General features: G+C 42.5%; 1 protein-coding gene across 1 annotated transcript in view; it reads left to right on the top strand.

The window, feature by feature from the left end:
- Positions 1–1,459: 1,459 nt before the first annotated feature.
- LOC118412001 (guanine nucleotide-binding protein G(q) subunit alpha) overlaps positions 1,460–13,187 on the top strand; it is a gene marked incomplete in the record, with an annotated part of 19,916 nt that continues 8,188 nt past the window's right edge. The window contains 3 exon segments of the mRNA XM_035814555.1: positions 1,460–1,856; positions 2,257–2,441; positions 11,497–11,651. Coding sequence (XP_035670448.1) covers positions 1,730–1,856; positions 2,257–2,441; positions 11,497–11,651 — 467 coding nt within the window.

Here is a 13,187-nt window from a genome sequence, read left to right as displayed (position 1 = left end):
TCCTTCGTTTTTTTCTTCTTTTATTCCCTTCTTCCTTTAGCCAATAACTATTCACTGAGTGTGGTGGGTTCTTTAAAGTACTTGAGTCTTGGCTTTTTTTAAACACGGACCTCTGGCTTTATTCTATTCTCCAGCGCGCTCCGGTAAATTTTCCGACAACTACTATATCACCGGCGAGACTCAACCTCTGCTTGGAGAATAACTTTATTCATTATCCATTTACACATTTTAAAGGTGGATATAGTAGTTAACTTTCCAATGGCAGAAGTTATGTTTTTGGTAGCATTTGTTTAAAAGCAAGGAGCTTAAAATGGGTTTGAGCCTCTTTGTTTTCTGTTTACGGACGAACTGGATAATGACCTGGATAAATATGTGGGTAACGTTGGAAACTTTATTTCGTTAGGTCTTGATGAGAAAAATGATCGGATTTGTGTCCCCTAGCGGCTTGCTACGGTACTGCAGCGGAATCCCCGGTTTTGATATGTTTGTTTAATTTCAGCTGGGAATGACTTGTTGCACATGGGAGTATTCCGGCCTGTGTAGTTATTTATCCCCGCTGTGATGCCACTTGTTGGTTCGTCTGCAGGTGGCGTGCCCTGCTCTTTTTGCGCCGGTTTGTCCCGCAGGATTTGGCGCTGAGCCACTTGTCGGGCCGTCAGACAGTCGTACGAACGTCACAGACGCTGTAAACGGTCTTACTCCGGACAAAATGGCGCCCATGCTCCCTTACTCCATCCACAATTTCCTCTTCCTACTGATGACTTTCCTTTCCACCGGCTTCAGCCGACTGTGAAACAACGACCCCTAACGTTGGCCCGGCACCCTACCCTCAATATGGCGCCGTTGTCCCCCACAAATGGGCCTGTTTTTCCCAACAACAGTATGGTGAAATATAGTCCGTGTTGGCAGGAAAAGGAAGGTAGAATTGTCCGAGAAGAGAGCGATTTTTTCCTGCTTCGGGAACATCACGAATTGACAATGTGGGCATGTGGGGCGCCAAGATGGGGGATCCTAGTCTTGCTGCTTTGGTGGCTATGTATGGGGGTTACACGGTCACCCATATATCACACAAACGTTAAATATAAACATTTCTACACGTCAAGTATCATTAGATAAATTAGAAAATATATGATATTTTACTTTAGTGCAAGAATACCTCAAGTTTTACCTTCTTAAGATATATTTAAACGTCTTCAACTATTATAGAAGTATCAGAAATAACTACAAACTAGCTTCAAATATCACACAAACCTAGCTTTGCTGTTCCACATTGCGTAGCCACCCCTTACCATAAAATTAGAAAAAGGGAGTTTTAATGACAAATGACTCATCACACACATAAGTAGAGTTATATTTTCACTTTGATATAATTGAGTAATATTTTTTCATTGCAGTATTTTTGGAATTAACTTTTGCTTTGAAAAGAAATAAGCTCAATCTAGTCGAAAAAGGGGGCGAGTCCGCTGGTTGGCATCGCCGCGCTGGTACCGTCCCCACCCAGGCCGTAGTGCGAGTTGCAGACCTCGGACAGACTCAGACGCCGCTCGGAGCCACACGGAGCCGATCCACGGCACAATCAGGCGGGTCGCACCGAGCCCGAACCGCCAGGAGCCCGCTGGATCCAGCACGGGCACTCAGGCGCACGGCCGAGCCGCTAGTTCGGGAGGGAAGCACGATCGCCAGGGCTGGGCCCCCAGTATTGGCTGGCGGAGAGACTGACATCTCCAGCATGAACAAAATGGCGTGCTGTCTATCCGAGGAGGCAAAGGAGCAAAAACGTATCAACCAGGAGATCGAAAAACAGCTGAGGAAGGACAAGAGAGACGCCAGAAGAGAACTGAAGCTGCTCCTGTTGGGTAAGTCGGCTTGGTTGTCTGTTCCCGCCGCCCTAGAGGCTTGTTTATGGCGGCTGATTTCTGTATGTACAGTTACACATCCTCTCTATCAATGAAAAACGGCCATGGCGATGTGTGTAGTGTGGTGCTCGCGCCAAGCCGGGCTCACACGGGCCAGACTCGGCCCTGCCTGGTCACATTTTACCCTGGTACACAGGGATGGGTCCACTTGTCCTCTAGGGTGGGATATATGGGGCGATGCTGGCCCACTGGCCGGCAAATGGCCACCAAAACAAGCCCAGTTGTGTTGATGGTACGCCAGACTACCCCCCATACATCGCCTCTGTCCTCTCACAGACGGGTGTTCAGCTGTTCCCCCAGCTGTTTACAGGTGTTTACAGGTGTTCCGCCCGCTCCACAGGTACGGGAGAGTCCGGCAAATCTACCTTCATCAAGCAGATGAGAATCATCCACGGTGCTGGGTACTCAGACGAGGACAGACGGGGGTACACCAAGCTGGTGTACCAGAACATCTTCATGGCCATGCACAGCATGATCCGCGCCATGGACACCCTCAAGATCGCCTACAAGAACAAGGAGAACGAGGTAAGACGTCTCCACAACGTCTCAAGACGTTATTAGCCACATCTCAGGGTGTTTCTTATAATCAGCATGGATACAGAGGGCTGGAGGGGGTAGGGTGGGGAGGGGGGTTGATGAGGGGTTTAGGGGATGGAAGGGGGTGGGGGTGAAGGTCGGGTATCTTATATACAGGTTACATATCCATGCTGTATCATCATATTCCTGATTCAAAATGTATGTCTGAAGATAAGACAATGTAGTTTGAGATCCCCTTTCACCCAGCCTGTTTGTGTTTGTTTGTTTGTATTGCATACGCAGTAAACAGTCGCTTGGCACATAACGCCAGTTCTGTACCGAAGAGTACAAACTGCATATCCAGACAGATTTATCTGATCCGTTTACCCTGGGATGGGCCCCTGTTCGTTTCGATAGGAGTTATGGGTTCTGTCACATGCTCGAGGTGTGGCTGTCCACAAATGTATACGGAATCCGCAAAGTAGTCTTCTTCTTCGCAAAGTAGTGAAACTAGCCTTCAGCAGAACACACCAGTCTTACATTAGAGTTCCAGACCATCAACAGAAACGTCTTATCTTCAAGTTACCAGCCTTCGACAGAACACACTGTCACTAGCAATACAGAACAGTTTGTGTCCTACAGAACAGTTTGTGTCCTACAAAACAGTTTGTGTCCTACAAAACAGTTTGTGTCCTACGGAAAAGCTTGTGTCTTACAGAACAGCTTGTTTCCTATAGAACAGCTTGTGTCTTACAGAACAGTTTGTATCTTACAGAACAGTTTGTGTCTTACGGAATAGTTTGTGTCTTACAGAGCAGCTTGCGCCTTACAGAACAGTTTGCGTCTTACAGAACAGTTTGCGTCTTACAGAACAGTTTGCATCTTACAGAACAGTTTGTGTCTTATAGAACAGTTTGTGTTACAGAATAGTTTGTGTCCTACAGAACAGTTTGTGTCCTGCGGAACAGTTTGTGTCCTACAGAACAGCTTGTGTCTTACAGAACAGTTTGTGTCCTACTGAACAGTTTACGTCTTACAGAACAGTTTACGTCTTACAGAACAGTTTGTGTCTTACAGAACAGTTTGTGTCTTATAGAACAGTTTGTGTTTTACAGAACAGTTTGTGTCTTACAGAACAGTGTGTCCAACGGAACAGTTTGCGTCTTACAGAACAGTTTGTGTCTTACAGAACAGTTTGTGTCCTAGAGAACAGTTTGTGTCTTGCAGAACAATTTGTGTCTTACAGAACAGTTTGTGTCCTACTGAACAGTTTACGTCTTACAGAACAGTTTACGTCTTACAGAACAGTTTGCGTCTTACAGAACAGTTTGTGTCTTACAGAACAGTTTGTGTCCTTGAGAACAGTTTGTGTCTTGCAGAACAATTTGTGTCTTACGGACCAGTTTGTGTCTTATAGAACAGTATCCTACAAAGAGTTAGTGTCTTACAAAAGAGTTTGTGTCCTACAGAACAGTTTGTGTCTTACGGAACAGTGTGTGTTTTACAGAACAGTTTTGTGTCATACGAAACAGTTTGTATACTACAGAACAGTTAGTATACGACAGAACAGCCCATGTCCCAAACAACAGTACAGTATATGCCCTTAAGTTATACACCTAGGAGAGCATGTGCACTAGAAAATATTTCATGTCCCCCAGAACAGGTGCAATTGTGGGTGTTATGTTTGTTGTAGTGCGGATGTAATGTCTGTTGTAGTGCGGATGTAATGTCTGTTGTAGTGCAGGTGTAATGTCTGTTGTAGTGCAGGTGTAATTGTTGTAATGTCTGTTGTAGTACAGCTATAATGTCTTGTAGTGCGGGTGCAGTGTCTGTTGTAGTGCAGATTTTATGTGTGTTGAAGACCATGTGTAACTGCTGTTATGTGAGAATGATGCATGTGTAATGCCAGTTGTAGTGTGGGTATGCTGTGTGTTATAGTGTGTGTTGTATGTGTGTTGTAGTGTGGGTATAATGTGTGTTGTAGTGCTGGTGGGACAGAGCTATGGGGGACAGAGAAGTCTGGAAGGAGAGGGTGGACTTGGTCCGGGCAAGCAGCCCGCGATGATGATGATGATGTAGTGCTGGTATGAAAGTGTGTAGTGCCTGTTATAGTGTGGGTGTAGTGTGTGTTGTATTAGTGTAGTGCGGATACATGTACTTTAAGTATACGATAATGCCTTAAATCAGGATTGCACAAGTCCATTAGCCCGATTGTCCCGGACAAGTGAAAGTACCCATTGGACAAGCGCATGTCCTACCCCACTTGCCCGATCGGACAAGTTAGATTTTTCCATGAGTGAGATTTTGATACAATTGTTGCTTTTTACAGTCATGGCATCAGGCATTGGTGAAGACGGAAAAAATCTAGTAAATATTAAAACAATTCGATTGCTGGAAGTGAGGATACAAAAAAAAATGTTTACTATGAATGTTTGAATTTCAGGCAAGTGAAACGTTTGTTTGGGCGACTTGTCCATCCCTGCTGATTTGGGCTTGTTGTTTTGCAGATTCAGTGTCTATAGCGGCACAATTACGGCACAATTCAGTGTTTACTGCAATGACTTTTTTATACGTTTTTGTCAATAAACCAATTACTACTTCTATAGCGCAGTCATCACGCATCTTCAGTATTATTGCTCCTGTTGCTATAGTAACGTACCTACTGTAGCTTTCCTCAGGGTCATACGTAACCATGGTGATATCACCAGTCACTTTGGACATGTGACATTAGTTATGTTAGACGTCAGCAGTGGACGGAAAGTGTCAGGAAGCTTATATCGCCCCCCGTCTTGAGTGATGGTTGGTGTGTGCTTGTGTAGAACTAGAAGGCATTCTTTAGTCTGTGTGTATAAACAAGTCCACTAGCCCTATTGTCCCGGGCAAGTGAAAGTGATGGTCGGGCAAGTGCATGTCCTACCCCACTTGTCCGATCGGGCAAGTAAGATTTTTCAATGAGTGAGATTTTTTTATACTTGCCACTTTTCAGTCATGGCATCAAGCATTGGTCAACAAAGAAAAATAGAGCCAATAACAAGAATTCCATCGATGAAAGTAAAAATACATGTCATTTATTAAATTTTGGGTAAGTGGAAAGTTGGTTCGGGCAAGTAAACTTTCTATGTACTTGCCCGATAGGACAAGTGAATTTTAACAAACTTGTCTAACCCTGTACTATACATTACAAGCAGCATATCCGGACAGATTTACATGTATTTGATCCACTCAAATCGGTATGGGCCCCTACTTTTATCAATATGTGCGATGGGTTCTTTTTTAGTGTGCTTGAGGTGCAGCTCTCAAACACAAAAACTCTTTTTGATGTTGGTTGTCTTAAACTTTAAAAGGAGCCCAATCCTAACAGAATATATGTCTAAGTATTAACTATGATGTGAAATTAGTTTGAATAACTTATGTAAAATGTAAAAGTGTTTGTGAATAATCATTGAAGTGAAGGTTGGTGAATTTTGACCTTCACTCTGACCTTGTATGGACAAGACCTGATGCTAACAGAAACAGATTTGCATAAAAACAGCAGTTTATTCGCCACAGCTTTGCATAAAAATAGCAGCTCATTTGGCAACATGAAAACAGCCACAAATTGTCATTATCATTAGCTCATTATGAATAAGAGCAAATGACTGTGTGGGAATGTGATTAAGAGAAATTAACGTTAGATTTAGAAAACTTTTTATGAAATTATTCTCAATTATGGTTGATGTTGAACACTGTACCGTCATTGGTTGGAATTGTAAGGCGCAAAATCCTTTTTCGGTTTCATGCAATATTCGTTGTTGGCAAAAAATTTTGCATGCAATTCGAAATATTTACATGAATATACAGTCATTATTTTCTGCATGCAATATTGCAAGTATAGAATATTTTCACATGCAGATCTTGAATGGGAACTGCATGTTGCTCATTTGTAATTCAAGCTCATTTTAACTCAGAATTTTCAACTTCAAAATATGCTCGCATTGAGTAATAGGATGTAAGATTAAGATTCCTAAACTTAAATCTGTATTGGAACAGTTTTTACCATCTTAGTCTGTCTAAATTATGGAAAAAGCCAATACTGTAGGTATGCAGTACTAAAACCTGGTCGCGTGAGGTGATATAAGCATTTATTCTCTCACTCAAACATGGGGAACAACACTGACATAAACCTTCATTCTAACCCCAACATGGGGAACAGCACTGATAAAAGCCTTCATTCTCACCCTAACATGGGGAACAGCACTGAAAAAAGCCTTCCTTTTTAACCCAACATGGGAACAGCACTGATAAAAGCCTTCCTTTTTAACCCAACATAAGGAACAGCCTTCATTCTCACCCTAACATGGGGATATAAGTCTGCATTCTAACCCTAACATGGGGAACAGCACTGATAAAAGCCTTCCTTTTTAACCCAACATGGGAACAGCACTGATATAAGCCTTCATTCTCACCCGAACATGGGGATAAAAGCCTTCATTCTAACCCTAACATGGGGAACAGCACTGATAAAAGCATTCATTCCCAACCCAACATGGGGAACAGCACTGATAAAAGTATTCATTCTCATCCCAACATGGGGACAGCACTGATGTAAGCCTTCATTCTAACCCTAACATGGGGAACAGCACTCACTCAAACACATGGGGAACAGCACTGATATAACTTATAATAAGCCTTCATTTTCACCCCAACATGGGAACTGCACTCTTTGATATCTTTCATTCTCGCCCCAACATGGGGAACAGCACTGTTTAGACCTGATTTTGTGTTAGTACATCTAGCTCAGGTGTTCAACAGGTGAAATGTCCTTGAGTGAATGTCCTATTCCCCACCTGACACCCATATCAGGTTTCACCCATCACCCATATTAGGTTTCAACCCTTCGGTTTCTTGCTCTTTAAACTTTATGCTTCCTGGAAAAATGCATGATTTAGTCAGTTGAAATTTAATGTCATGCCCTTTATTCTTGTGGTATATAACAACAGTGGTAGGAGATCTGTTTAGCTGCAGATGATGTAGAGTAGATGTCAAATTGTCAATGGTGGTGGGAGATCTGTTGCGTCACAGATGCTGCTGTAATGTGAAGGGCAATGACCCTAATTGAGGCAGGCGCAGAAGGCCCAAAACGAGTCCATACAGTATTTTAGCCTATTTTCGACTTTTAGCAGGAAAATGTAAGTACATTTCATATTGGTGAGACAGTGTAGGTTGCAGATGTTCAGATTCGGCCCAAAAACTAGGTTTTGGTCCATCTTTTCGGCCTGTGCTGACCCCTATTTTGAAGTGCTGAGTCCCAAAAATGACGTCATGAAAAGCAAGATGGCGGCAAGGTTTGACCGGTTGAATAGTTGCACCGGTCAGAAAGTTTAGATATTAGACTTTTGGACACTTGAGATAGCGGGCTGCTGTGTGGGGTGAGTTCTTATGACCTGGAATATTCACGGATGAGATTATGACACTCTGAACTTGCTAACTTTTACATTATTGCCTATGTAGATTTGTATTAGTGCTCACTGCTCTGAACAGTGGTGGGGGTCCTGTTAGTGTTTAGCCACAGATGGTGTAAAGAAGATGTGAACAGTGGTGGGAGACCTGTGTTGCCACAGATGGTGTAGAGAAGAGGTGTGAACAGTGGTGGGACGCCTGTTTAGCCACAGATGGTGTAAAGAAGATGTGAACAGTGGTGGGAGACTTGTTTAGCCACAATTGATGTAGAGAAGATGTGTGAACAGTGGTGGGGGACCGGTTTAGCCACAGATGCTGTAGAGATGTGAACAGTGGTGGGAGACCTGTTTAGCCACAGTTGATGTAGAGAAGATGTGAACAGTGGTGGGAGACTTGTTAAGCCACAGTTGATGTAGACAAAAGGTGTGAACAATGGTGGGAGACATGTTTAGCCACAGATGATGTAGAGATGTGAACAGTGGTGGGAGACCTATTTAGCCACAGTTGATGTAGAGAAGATGTGAACAGTTGCAGGAGACCTGTTTAGCCACAGTTGATGTAGAGTAGATGTGAAAAGTAGTGGGAGACCTGTTTCAGTGTTAAGCCACAGATTTCTTGAACGGTGATCACACACACACACACACACACACACACACACACACACTCACACACACAGCCTACTTACCTTTGATTTAGGCCTAGGTGATGGCCTGAGATTGGCGTGATGTAATCAACACAAAAAGCCGTGATATTGGAAGCTGGAAGAATGATTGGATTAGGGTGATGGTTCGCTGACCATTTGGGAGCCATTTGGGGGATAATGGGACAGGATTGTTGAGAGGCTGCAAACGAGATGGAAGTGTCGTCTACAGAACAATCGCAGCGATCATCACTGGTGGCCATGTCGTGTTAATGTGCAATTTAACGACATCACATAAGGTCGTCCTTACTTAGGTAGGGATGTTGAAGAAAAAAGGAAAGCGATCTCGATCCAGTTTTAGCTCACTGAAGAGCTAGTCTTCCACTGGTCGTGACAGACAGGACAGATGCTATGTACAGTATTTACAGGTTCATTGTACCGGGGAAATTCCCCTAGCTGTTTAGGACAAGCACAATCAACCACGGCTTAATGTCCTGGCCTAAGGACTGCAACCCTTTCTGGTAGCGCGTATGTCAGGTCAGCGACTCACGGCTTCTAGTTCGAGAGGCAGGGCCGCTAACCACTGGAATATGCACTACGACATGTTGACTTGGAATCTAAAAATTCCGGGTTTGAGTCCCAAGCAGACCATGATAATGTGTACTTGGGCCAACTTAGGGACTTAATTTGGAAGGGAAGGCACTTAACACCTTTTTCCTTGCTGGACACAGGTGTAAATGAGTACCTAACTTTGGTTTGGCTAGCTGTGCTCCCCTGTACTGTGGTATCCCTGCCTGATTGACCTGGATAAATGGCAATATCTGCTCCAACACTGGAGAGGGTGCAGCAAGCATGAAGCTCTAAAAGCCACTTGTGGCCATCAGAGGTTTTACACACATCGACATGGACACCAAACATATGCAGATGATGGGGACATACATGCACGTACATGCATGGGAACATAAGAATTAGAACAAACAGGCATAGCACATACAGGCATAGGGATATACAGGTATGGAACACATGGAACAGTCATGATGGGGTGCTTGCATCTTTAGGCATGGGGACATAAACGTTTGGAACATACAAACATGGAATATACAGGCATGAGGATATACAGGCATGGAACATATTTTATAGGCATGGAACATCATACAGGCATGCATGGAAACCTACATCATGGAAATGTGCAGACATGGAAACATAAAGGCATGGAACATACAGGATACAGTTATGAAAAATACATTTATGGAAACATACGTACAGACATCGAAACATACAGACATGGAAACAAACAGGCATGGAATGTACATGCATGGATGCATACATTTATTGAAACATACAGGCATGTAACATATATGCATGGAAACATGCAGGCATGGAACATACATTCCTTGAAACATACAGGCATAGAACATTCATTCATGGCAGCATACAGGTATGGAAACATACAGGCATGAAAAATACAGGCATGAAAAATACAGGCATGAAACATACATTCATGGAAACATACGGGCACGGGACATGCATTCATGGAAGCATACAGGCATGAAAAATACAGGCATGAACCATACAGGCATGGAACATACATTCATTAAAACATACAGGCATGGAATGGAAACATACAGGCATGGCACATACATTAATGGAAACATACAGGCATGGAACATACATTCATTAAAACATACAGGCATGGAATGGAAACATACAGGCATGGAAACATATAGGCATGTAATATTAATGTATGGAAACATACAGGCAAGGAAAATACATTCATGGAAACATACAGGCATTGATCATGCATTCATGGAAACATACAGGCATGTAACATAACATAAATGGAAGCATACAGGCATGTAACATAACATAAATGGAAGCATACAGGCATATAACATACATGCATACAGCCTTGTAACATACAGGCATGGAACATACATGCATGAAAGCATACAGGCATGTAACATTACAAATGGAAAACACTAGTTTAACACCATTTTCATTATTTGCAGAAAACATCCTGTAGTCTGATTCATGTCTGTCCGCAGAGCTGTCAATAGTTTGAAGGACAAACTGCCCTTGTTATGTAATCAGTTTCCAGCCGTTCTGTGTCAGATGTCCAGATAGCTTTGAAATTTGGACACAATGCTTCCACAGACTCCAAAGGTTCGAGGGATCTGAAACACTTTAAGAAAAACAGTTCTCAGAAAACATGAATGGTGAATATTGAAGACGTGATAATAAAAGTTTGAATATTTCCTCTTAGTGGAGTGAAGGGGACAACAAAACCAGAGCACATCCAGGTCAAAGATACAAAAAATGGCATTTCTGCTGCAGTACCAAGGTCACATACCAGGGGGGCCAAAATTTACCTTGACGTTCATCTTCCCAACACTTACCCACCTACCAAATATCCCCGTAGTCCATCCAGAGGTTCTTGAGTTATGTTGACTACAAAAATCCGGAAACACAAACACAGACAGGCAGTCACACACCCAGACAGACACACTCAAAACTATATCTCAACTTTTCACGGAGGTAAGTTATTGGGTGTCTTACAGGAAGGGGCAGTTGTCGTCAAGGTGTTCATGCAGGGCTCTAGCCAGCTCGAATTTTTTTTCCGTCAGCCAATTTTAATCGCCGTGAAAACTGCGAAAATTCATTTTCCCTATGACACTACAAAGTAGTAGATGGTGCCATTGAGACGTTGAAAAACGGGTTTTAATGGGATTATCGTATGCGAAAGGGCGCCGACACACATTGTCAACAATCATAACAATAGCAAAACAAACCGTGTGTGGCTTTTACAGCCATGGGCGGCGTCCCCAAGCAGCCTGTAGCTTCCACCAAGGATTTTTGTCCGTCAAGGTTGACAGATTGGTTTTACATTTTTTCCGTCAGACGCAGCAAATTTCCGTCCATTGATGGAAAAACGGACGCTGGCTAGACCCCTGTGTTCATGTTTGTTTGTTTATTTGTTTATTGCAGGAAAGGGCAGCCCTGATCAGATCAATAGAACCCGAGTCGGTATCAACGTTTGAGAAGGAGTATGTGGAGGCCATCCAGTCATTATGGGAGGACGCAGGCATCCAGGAGTGTTACGACAGGAGGCGGGAATATCAGCTTACAGATTCAGCAAAATAGTGAGTATCAGCCTTCAGAAAATAGTATCAGTTTACAGAGTCAGCAAAATAGTAAGTATCAGCCTTCAGAAAATACTATCAGCTTACAGATTCAGCAAAATAGTGAGTATCAGCTTACAGATTCAGCAAAATAGTGAGTATCAGCCTTCAGAAAATAGTATCAGTTTACAGAGTCAGCAAAATAGTAAGTATCAGCCTTAAGAAAATAGTATCAGTTTACAGAGTCAGCAAAATAGTAAGTATCAGCCTTCAGAAAATAGTATCAGTTTACAGAGTCAGCAAAATAGTAAGTATCAGCCTTCAGAAAATAGTATCAGTTTACAGAGTCAGCGAAATAGTATCAGCGTCCCAGTGTTCGAAATACCCACTTGCACACTTGCAAATCAGGGCTCGAAATTCGTTTTGGGGGTTAGGTGCACTGGTGCACCCAACCTAAAAAATTGGGTACACCAAACAATTTTTGGGTGCACCACATAAAATAATTTGAGAATTATGTAGAAAACCTAATCACAAACCTTACTGTTCCTCTTCTGAGCATCTAAAATTTCGATGAATCCAAATTGAACTTCAAATTCTTAAACAAGTATTTTACTATGACAGACATTTTATCATATTTCTAACAGTTGGATGTCAAGAATATGTTGCATAATAGTATGTATAGATAAACCTACAAAAATATTTGGATGCACCCTGTGCACCCACAGGAAAAAATGGGTGCACAGCTCCAATTTTGGGTGCACCTGGGTGCACATGCACCCAGTATTTCGAGCCCTGCAAATGTAACCACATTTTGCTTGTCGCAACTTAATTTTAAACTGTGCAAACAGAAATTTTGCAGTTGGAACACCACTTTTCCCCCATCTATGTGCATAAGCTTCTTGATAAGATAAACATATTAAGTAGTTACATGTAACTGGAAGAAAAGATAATGGATAAGTAGCTGATTTGATGAAAGTAATAACTTGGAAGTGGGGCAACCTGAAATGTTGATGGCGCAACCTGTCTTTTGGCTTGAGAAGGTTGCTGCCTGGGCAACCTGGCTGAAAAAAGTATTTTGAGCACTGGCTTTACAGATTCGTTTGATAGTATCAGCTTCCATCGTAGTTATGTTAATGGTTGTGGAATTTGTGACACTTTAGTTGAATTATCTATTTGCTCAAGAAACTTTTGGAAACGGTCAGGAGTTTCAAGTAGCATCCATTGCCTTTTGTCAAACATTTTTTGAAAACCTGCTTATCAACAGATCTTCTCAGTGTCACTGATGAAAGGGAGTAGATACTACAGTCAAACCTGTCTATAGCGGCCACTCAAGGGACTAGAGAAATATGGACACTATAGACAGGTGGCCACTAAAGAGAAAATGTTGATGAATTGACCATGAGCAAGCTACACATGATTTCAGTTCCCACTAATCTTTCTCACCAAGTAACATTGTCTCGATCGGTAAATTCACCGACAAAGACTTGCACTTTAATACTCAAGGCATGCATACCTTCTGCTACTGCCAAAATGACCTGTCAAAAAATGAAGATATGA

Source organism: Branchiostoma floridae, chromosome 3 (assembly GCF_000003815.2).
Source record: "Branchiostoma floridae strain S238N-H82 chromosome 3, Bfl_VNyyK, whole genome shotgun sequence".
Classification (NCBI taxonomy): Eukaryota; Metazoa; Chordata; class Leptocardii; order Amphioxiformes; family Branchiostomatidae; genus Branchiostoma; species Branchiostoma floridae.
The sequence above is the reverse complement of the archived record's forward strand: the minus strand, read 5'-3'. Positions and strand labels throughout refer to the sequence as shown.